At 49.6% G+C, this 9,984-nt stretch overlaps 1 protein-coding gene across 1 annotated transcript in view; it reads right to left on the reverse strand.

Moving 5' to 3' along the window:
• Positions 1-2,603: 2,603 nt before the first annotated feature.
• Positions 2,604-9,984, reverse strand: part of LOC109926596 (B-cell receptor CD22-like) — a gene marked incomplete at both ends in the record, with an annotated part of 10,085 nt that continues 2,704 nt past the window's right edge. The window contains 5 exons of the mRNA XM_048593710.1: positions 2,604-2,758; positions 4,229-4,313; positions 4,695-4,782; positions 8,665-8,940; positions 9,357-9,626. Of these exons, the coding sequence (XP_048449667.1) occupies positions 2,604-2,758; positions 4,229-4,313; positions 4,695-4,782; positions 8,665-8,940; positions 9,357-9,626 (874 nt within the window). The remainder of the gene's footprint in view (positions 2,759-4,228; positions 4,314-4,694; positions 4,783-8,664; positions 8,941-9,356; positions 9,627-9,984) is intronic.

Below are 9,984 nucleotides of genomic sequence, written 5' to 3' on the forward strand. Positions count from 1 at the left end.
AGCCTGGGACGAATTCCATCCCCACATCCCCCTCAACACCCCAACACCACCCACCACCAACATCACCAATCCCTCCTTCAATCAGCATCAAACAGATTAATTAATATTACTATAATCAGTCCCTGATTGAAATGCCGTGTTGGGGAATGAATTAATCTCTGTAACGGTGACCTGTATAAACCCATCTGTTTCAGGTATGTTGCTTGGAGTCACTGAAAGTGTTACATCACAGGAGGCCAGTCGAGCCATCATCCCTGTGCCACCTCTTCAAATAAGCAGCTTTCCCAGGTGCCCATCTCCTCCCTTACCTCACCCCATCTCCCTGCCCCCCCCCATTTCTATCCCAATCCCCATCCAATGGTTCTATCCCCCAATCTCCTCCCTTTACCCCCATCTCTCTGCCCCCCATTTATATCCCAATCCCCATCCAATGCCCCTCCCTGATGCTCCAATTGAACCTGCCCCCCTGACATTTCCAGGCAGTATATCCCACCCCCTAACTACTCGCTGAGGTGGGGGAACACGGTGTTTACCCTCACATTCCCCTCACTCTGCTTGCACGTCACTTTAAATATCTACTCCCCTCTCTCGTTCTTGTTCCTTTTCCCAGCGGGAACAGCTTCTCCCGATCGACTGTCCAGCCCCCGCTCAAGGGTTTGAAACCCCCCTGCCCCCGACTGAATCTCCCTGTCCCTCAGCCTTCTCCTCTCCCAGGGGGAACCGTCCCCAACTGCTTCAATCTGTCCTCAGCACGGAGCTTTCTCACCCCTGGGACTGTTCTTGTAAATCACTCCCACACTCTCTCTCTGTCCAAAATATTCCCATCTTCCCTATAATGTGGGGCCCACAACTGGACACAATACTCCAGCTGAGGTGTAACAAGGCTCTTGTACAATTTCACCATCTCCCCCCAGCTCCTGTACTCCAGGCCCCTGTGAATAAAGCCGAGGGCCCTGTGTGCTTTATTCACTGCTCTCTCCACAACTGTACACTATACACCAGCTGCGGTCTCATCTCAGGGAGGGAAATCTACCGTCCTCAATGGTTCTGGGCTACACATGACTCCTGGCCAATATGGTTCATGTTTAACGGCCCTTTAAAATGACTGAATGTGACACTTAATGAAGGGTAATTAGGGATGGTGCACTTGTCAGTGAAGCCCACATCCCAGGAAAGGTTTTTGAAAAATATCACATCCAACTTCCTTCTCTTTTCACACTTCCTCTGGCTGATTTCTGGACCCCATCTTCTCATTGATAAGCACCACCTTCATCATTCACTCCCTCCCCCACCGACGCTCAGTCGCAGCAGTGTGTACCATCTACAAGATGCGCTGCAGAAACTCACCAAGGCCCCCCAGGCAGCACCTTCCAAACCCACGACCACTTCCATCCCGAAGGACAAGGGATAGCAGATACATGGGAACATCAGCCCCCTGCAAGTTCCCCTCCGAGCCCCTCACCATCCTGACTTGGGAAATATATCCCCGTTCCTTCAGGGTCGCTGGGTGAGAATCCTGAAATTCCCTCCCTAATGATCCAATTTCCTCTCAGAATCCTCACGTGAACCTGCGCCCCCCATACTCTCAGGCAGTACGTTCTAGACCCTAATCACTAGAGTGAACCAAACTAGTCCCACCTGCCTGTTCATGGCCCATATTCCTCCAAACCTTTTCTATCCATGTCCTTATCCAAATGTCTTTTAAACGCTGTAGCTGTACCCACATCCACCACTTCCTCAGGAAGTTCATTCCACACATGAACCACTCCCTGTGTGAGAAATTTGCCCCTCATGTCTTCCTTAAATCTCTCTCCTCTCACCTTTAAAAATGTGGCTCCTGGTGTTGAAATCCCCCACCCTAGAGAAAAGACACCAACCATTTACCCTATCTATACCCCTTACGATTTTGTACTACTCTATAAGGTTACCTCTCAACCTCCTACACTCCAGTGAAAAAGCCCCAGCCTTTCCTTTTAATTTAAACCTTCCACACCCAGCAACATCCTGGTAAATCTCTTCTGAGCCCTCTCCAGTTTAATAATATCCTTCCTATAACTGGGCGACCAGAACTGGACACAGTGCTCCAGAAGAGGTCTCACCAACGTCCTGTACAAACTCAACATGACGTCCCCAACTCCTACACTCAAAGGTCTGAGCAATGAAGGCAAGTGTGCTAAAAAACCTTCTTAACCACCCTGTCTATATGTGACACAAACTTCTAAGAATTATGTACCTGAGCCCCTAGGTCCCCCTGTTCTGTAACCCTACCCAAAGCCCTATCATTAATTGTACAAGTCCTGTTCTTGTTCGTTTTACTAAAATGCAATACCTCACATTTATCCAGATTAAACTCCATTTGCTCTTCAGCCATTGACCCATTTGATCAAGATCTCTTTGTAATCTTAGATAGCCTACTTTACTGGCACCAATTCTAGTTTCTCTGTCTCTATCCAAAATAGGAATCGGCCATTCAGCCCACCAGGTCTGTGCTATCCCTCTGCAAAACAACTCGGCAGCAATCCCTCGGCCCAGGCCAGGCTCATTCTCCGGCGCTACGTGGTCCGGCTGTTACCGCGCAGTTCCAGCCCTCAGTCAGACATTACCGAGCCGCTCCTGTTTGCTTCTGCCCCCCCGGGATCTGGGAGCTGCTCACAAAGTTGATGGTCGCGTAGTCCACACACCCGTCTGGTGGGGAGTGCCTCTGAGAGTCTGTGCACTCGGTCATCACCATATTTTCATAAACCGTCTTCTCCTTCGCCTGCAGGGGACACAACAACAACAATAGCAGAAGGGTCAGCCGACATCACTGCTCAGCAATGTGCATTTAGATAGTGCCTCGCCCTGCTCAACGTATCACAGCAACACAGTCCGACACCAAACAACTTCAGCTGACAGTGTGTATCGGTTTATCCAGTTTGTCTCTCTGTCTCTATTGCCCTCACTCTCTCTGTCTACCTCCTTCCCTTTCTCCGCATATCACTCTTTATTTCTCTCCATCTCCCTCTCTCTATCGTTTTGTCTGTTTCCTATCTCTCTCTTTATCTACCTCTATTTGTGTATCATTCTATCTCTCTCTCTTTGTCTGTTGCTCTCTGTCTCTGTCTCTCTGTCCCTCTATCTGTCTCTCTGTCTCACACTCTCTTGCTGTTCCTCTCTCTGTCTTTCTCTCTCGCTATCTCTTTCTCTGTCTGTATCTGTCTCTCTATCTGTCTCTCTCACTCTTCCTGTCTCTCTCTCTCTACATATATATATGTTCAAGTCTCTCTCCATCTCTTTATCTATCTCTGTATGCTTTTACTCGTCTCTTTCTCTCTATTTTTCTCTCTCTCTCCGTATCTGTACCTCTCTCTCTCTATCTCCATTTGTCTTCAAATAATTCCCTCTATGTTTCTATCTCTGTGTCACTCTAAATATCTCTGGACTTTTCTCTCTCGATCACTTTCAGTGCTGAGGGAGTGCCGCACTGTCGGAGGGTCAGTGCTGAGGGAGTGCCACACTGTCAGAGGGTCAGTGCTGAGGGAGCACCGCACTGTCGGAGGGTCAGTGCTGAGGGAGAGCCATACTGTCAGAGGGTCAGTGCTGAGGGAGCGCCGCACTGTCGGAGGGTCAGTGCTGAGGGAGTGCCGCACTGTCAGAGGGTCAGCGCTGAGGGAGCGCCGCACTGTCAGAGGGTCAGCGCTGAGGGAGTGGGCACTGTCAGAGGGTCAGCGCTGAGGGAGTGGGCACTGTCGGAGGCTCAGTGCTGAGGGAGTGGGCACTGTCAGAGGGTCAGTGCTGAGGGAATGGGCACTGTCGGAGGGTCAGTGCTGAGGGAGTGGGCACTGTCGGAGGGTCAGTGCTGAGGGAGTGCCGCACCGTTGTCCCTCAGACTGGAGCCTGGGAATCTGGGGATTGGGATGGGGGGGGCGGGGCGGTGGTAATGGCCTGAGGTCCCAATATCCAGGGGAGTGGGAGTACTCTCTCAGACAGGGAAGGCGGGGAACGTGTACATTCCAATGTTGTTGTGGTAAGATGGGGAGGGGCGGGGTGATATTTTTGGAATTCCCTCTCCCAAAGACTGTGTGTGGGGTGGGGCGTGTCCAGTCACTGAGTAGCTCCCAGATTATGAGATGGATCAGTTTCTGGGGGCCTGCGGGTGAGGGCTGTACAGTCGATCAGCAACAATTCTGTTGAACGGGGTAGCAGCTAAGAGGGGCAGAATGGCCTCCCCTGAACTTTCCACACTAACCTGGTTACGTTTCATGACCACGCTGTACACAGTGTTTGTTGCTTCAATGTGTTGTTGGCTGCTAGATTCAGACAGTTTCCGTTTCCTAAGAGAACAGAGCACAGATAATTACATTCAGAGAATGTTCACAGCTCCCTAGGTAAATGTCACAGCCCTGGGATCAGGGGCACAGGCAAGCAACATTCCACACCCACCCCACTCCCTGTGGGAGTGAGTCCCTTATTATCCCCCTCCCCTACTCTCTGAGGGGAAAGACATTTTCCTTAATTCCCCATCAGATTTATTCCATAACTGAGGGAGACGGAGACTGGAACTGTGCACGGTGCTCCGAGTGTGGTTCTAACTGAGGGATACGGAGATGGGAACTGTGCACTGAACTCTGAACGATGTATAACTAAGGTTTGATAGAAGCTTTTTGACACGTTCCATTGTATTATATTTGAAGGTGTGATCTAACAGTCCTTACCTTCTGTAACACACGAACACCAAAGCCACTGTGATTATGAAGGCCAGCAGTGCTGTGCAAATTCCGATTATGAGTCCGAATGAGCTTTCTGTGGTGGAGAACGTTAATTAGAATATTATTGACACAAATTAAAATTCTGTCTCTTTGGTCCCCGATCCATCACAGCCCCGGTTCAAACATGGACAAAAGAGCTGAATTCCAGAGGGGATGTGAGAGTGACAGCCCTTGATATCAAAGCAGCATTCGGCTGAGTGTGGCATCAAGGAGATCCAGCAAAACTGGACTCAATGGGTATCGGGGGCAAACTCTCCGCTGGTTGGAGTCCTACCTGACACACAGCAAGATGGTCGTGGCCGTTGGAGGTCAGTCATCTCAGCTCCAGGACATCTCTGCAGGAGTTCCTCAGGGTAGCGTTCTCGGCCCAAACATCTTCAGCTGCTTCATCAATGACCTTCCCTCCACCATAAGGTCAGAAGTGGGGATGGTCGCTGATGATTGGACAATGTTGAAGGTGAAGGTGCCACTGGGAACACTACACCCTATTCCTAATCCGTGACTGCACTGACACCATCCAGGATAAAGCAGCCCCTGCTTCACTGGCACCACAAACATCTCACTCCCTCCCCCACCGATGCTCAGTCGCAGCAGTGTGTACCATCTACAAGATGCGCTGCAGAAACTCACCAAAGATCCTCAGGCAGCACCTTCCAAACCCACGGCCACTTCCATCCAGAAGGACAAGGGGCAGCAGGTACATGGGAACACCACCCCCTGCAATTTCCCCTCCGAGCCCCTCATCATCCTGACTTGGAAACATATCCCTGTTCCTTCAATGTTGATGGGTCAAAATCCTGGAATTCACTCCCTTAGGGCATTGTGGGTCTAGGTGTATAGGAGTTGGGAGGGTCATGTTATGGCTATACAGGACATTGGTTAGTCCATTTTTGGAACACTGTGTTCACTTCTGGTCTCCCTGCTATAAGAAGGATGTGGTGAAACTTGAAAGGGTTCAGAAAAGATTTACAAGGATGTTGCCAGGGTTGGAGGGTTTGAGCTACAGGGAGAGGCTGAATAGACTGGGGCTATTTTCCCTGGAGCATCGGAGGCTGGGGGGTGACTTTATAGATGTTTATAAAATCATGAGGGGCGTGGATAAGGTGAAGAGCCAAGATCTTTACCCCCAGGGTAGGGGAGTCCAAGACTAGAGGGGCATAGGTTTAAGGTGGGAGGGGAAAGATTTAAATGAGACCTGAGGGGCAACTTTTTCACACAGAGGGTGGCCAAATGCTGGCCCATATTAATTAATCTAGATTAGTTAATCTACATTAATCTAGATTAATTTCGGATATCCGGTTGGACCAAAGAGCCTGTTTCTGTGCTGTACATTTCTATGACTTTATGAGGCTTGCATTCCCACATATACTTGTGTGTTTAGCTTTCGTAAGATCACTTTCCTGATCCAAGTCATTAATAGATTTTGTAGATAATTGTGGCCCCCTCACTGATCCCTGTGGGACTCCAGGAGTTACAGGTTGCCATCCTGAAAATGCCCCCCTCTATCCCAACTCTCTGACTTCAATTAGCCCGAAAATCCTCTCTCCAAACTAATAAACTGCCTCCAACACCATGGGCTCTGATCTCATTAAGTAGCCTGATAGAGCTATAGAATCATACAGCACGGAAACAGACCCTTCGGCCCAACCAGTCCATGCTGACCATAATCCCAAACTATACTAGTCCCACCTGCCTGCTCCTGGCCCATATCCCTCCAAACCTTTCCTATTCATGTCCTTATCCAAATGTCTTTTAAACGTTGTAACTGTACCCACATCCACCACTTCCTCAGGAAGTTCATTCCACACATGAACCACCCTCTGTGTAAAGAATTTGCCCCTCATGTCTTTTTAAATCTCTCTCCTCTCACCTTAAAAATGTGCCCCCTAGTCTTGAAATCACCTGCCTTCAGGAAAAGACATGCCCCCAAAAACCCTACGCCTTTTGATAATTTGATGTCACATCCACAGCTTCCCCTTTATCTATGCTGCTTGTCACCTCCTCAAGAATTCCAGTCATTTCTAAGGCATGGACTCCCCTTCATGAAGCTATTCTGACTCTGCATAATCATACAACGTATTTCTAACTGTGCTGCTGTTATATCCTTGATAATAGACTCTAACGTTTTCACAATGACAGACGTTAAGCTAACTAGCGTGTGGTAACCTGTTCTGTATCTTCCCTTTTCAAATAAAGATGTTACTTTCGCAGCTTCCAAACCCTCTGGGACTCTTCTAGGACTGAAGGATTCCTGGAAGATCACAATAAGTGCATCCACTATCTCTGTAGCTGCTTCCTTTAATATGATGGGATGCATCCCATCAGGATCAAGGGACTGACAGTCATAGGATCATAGAGTCACAGAGCTGTACAGCACGCAATAGATCCTCCAGTCCAACTCATCCATGTCGACCTGATATCCGAAATTAATCTCGTCCCATTTGGCCCATATCCCTCTAAACCCTTCCCAATCATGTCCCCATCCAGATGCCTTTTAAATGTTGTAATTGTACCAGCCTCCACCATTTCCTCTGGTAGCTCGTTCCATACACGCACCACCCTCTGTGTGAAAAAGTTGCCCCTCAGGTCCCTTTTAAATCTTTCCCCTTTCACCTTAACCCTATGCACTCAGGTTTTAGACTCCCCTACCCTGGGGAAAAAGACCTTGTCTATTCACCCTATCTATGCCCCTCATGATTTTATAAACTTCTATAAGGTCACCCCCTCAGCCTCCAACACTCCAGGGAAAATCAGTCTCCAACCCCGTTAGTACATTTTGTCTAGTAATGGTTATTTATTGATTTTGACCCCTACTATTTGCCCCTCTTGGTTATTTCAGTGTTCCCTGGAATGCAGTGGGATAAACCAACTTATTATGCTGATTGGCTGCATCGCTTCTCAGCCCCTTGTTCCAGGATTTAATTGAACTAACCATCAGCGTGCTCACTCTAAGGTGAGGAAATCCTTCCTCAGCTAAGGAGACTGGAGCAATTAACCACATGCCCAGCATATCCCCATCAAAACCTCCCACTATTGGGACAAATAGCAACTGAGAAATAGCAACGTATGTACTCCCTAAGAACTCCTTCATTCTGCCCCCATTGGGTGAATTTTTTGTTCATTTGTGGGACGTGGGTGTCACTGGGGCAGTGTTCAGCATTTATTTCCCTGTCCCTAGTTGCCTCATTGAGAAATTGGAGGGGGGGGCGGTGAAGTGGTGAGCTGCCTTCTTGAACCGCTGCAGTCCATGTGCTGTAGGGTTGACCCACAATGCCCCTTAGGGAGGGAATTCCAGGATTCTGTCCCAGTGACACTGAAGGAACGGGGGTATATTTCCCAAGTCAGGATGGGGAGGGGCTCGGAGGGGAACTTGCAGGGGGTGGTGTTCCCATGTACCTGCTGCCCCTTGTCCTTCCAGATGGAAGTGTTCGTGGGTTTGGAAGGTGCTGCCTGAGGATCTTTGGTGAGTTTCTGCAGCGCATCTTGTAGATGGTACACACTGCTGCGACTGAGCATCGGTGGGGGGAGGGAGTGGGATGTTTGTGGATGTGGTGCCAATTGAGCGGGGGCTGCTTTGTCCTGGATGGTGTCGAGCTTCTCGAGTGTTGTTGGAGCTGCCCCCATCCAGGGGCAAGTGGGGAGTATTCCATCCCACTCCTGACTTGTGCCTTGTAGATGGTGGGACAGGCTTTGGGGGGAGTCAGGAGGGGAGTTACTTGCTGCAGGATTCCCAGCCTCTGACCTGCTCTTGTAGCCGCTGTGTTTATATGGTGCATCCAATTGAGTTTCTGGTCAATGGTAACCCCCAGGATGTTGATAGCGGGGCATTCAGTGAGGGTAACAGAGAGAGAGCACTAGAGGGAACCGGAGGAGGGGTGGGTGTGTCAGAGGTGAATATTAGGGGCTGTGTACTTACTCACAACCTCTATCCTGTGACCCTCTGACTTGTTGGCACCGACTGTGTTCCCTGCCTGGCAGGAGTACACACCCTCCTGTTTGTGAGTGATTCTGTACAAGGTCAGATCTCTCTTGGAAGACTGCAGAGCCTCAGTCTCCTCTCCCCGTCTCCATGTCCACTTGTACCAGCTGGGTGGGGGGTTACTGTCGCTGGTGCAGCTCAGGGTGATGTTGTCACCTTCGTATATCGCACTGTTCGATGGAGAGATCGACACCTTCATGTTCCGAGGGGCATCTGAGAGAAGAGACAAGACCCTCAGTGAGAGACAGCATTTCTCGGGCATCAGTCACTCAGTGAGACATAGCGATGGGGAGAAATCTCAGGAAAATGGGTCACAGAGCCGCAGAGACACAGGAGGGGCAGATGGTCAAAGGGTCAGTTAAAGAGGGTGGCTTTTAAGGAGGAGAAAGAGATAGGGAGGGGGCAGAAAGGTTTAAGAGTAGAATTCCAGTGTAGAGTGATGGGAATCGGGGAATACTCAAGAGGCTGGAATTAGAGGAGGTTACAGAGACAGGAACTGGTATAGGGGCTGGAGGAGGTTACGGAGACAGGGTCAGTGACGTTTTGGATAAATAGCTCTCATGTAGCAAGTGGTGATGGAGCCTGGGGAGATTGATTTGGGAAAAGGTCAATCTGTGAATCTCACTCACAGAGCACCTCGATCCTGAAGCTGTTTGAGGTGGAGCTTCCAAATCCATTTTCTGCTTTGCAGTAGTAATCTCCAGAATCCGTTGGGTTGATGGAGCGAATGGTCAGGACTTTCCCTGTCCCCTTGTGAGCTGCTGTGTTCACACTGTCCTTATACCAGGTGTAGCCAGCTTCTGGATTACTCCTGGAGTTACAGGTCAAGGTAACCCGGTCTCTCTCCTTCACCTCTCGCTGTGGCTCATTGCGAACAATGGTAACATCGCGTGGGCCATCTACAAGAGGAATTACAGCTCGATTCAGGCCAGAGAGAGAGAGAGAGATAAAGCTGTGGAACATCATGGAACATTCTCCCAAATCCCCTCATAAATGCTAACTCCGAGCAGTATCATCATTACAAAAAGAGACCACCAGGATTGCTCAGAATCACATCCTGAAACAGGCCATTCACCCCCTCTGCTCTGTTCCAGCATTTCTTTTTCTCAAGAGGGTCCTCCCCTGTCATGGCTAACTCTCCACTGACAGACTGGAGACCAGGGAATTGGGCACAGTGCTCCGAATGTGGGTCTAACTGAGGGATACGGGAACTGGAACTGCGCACGGCGCTCCGAGTGCGGGTCTAACTGAGGGATA

The sequence above is a fragment of the Rhincodon typus genome, unplaced genomic scaffold (assembly GCF_021869965.1).
Source record: "Rhincodon typus isolate 14 unplaced genomic scaffold, sRhiTyp1.1 hic_rhity00003637, whole genome shotgun sequence".
Classification (NCBI taxonomy): domain Eukaryota; kingdom Metazoa; phylum Chordata; class Chondrichthyes; order Orectolobiformes; family Rhincodontidae; genus Rhincodon; species Rhincodon typus.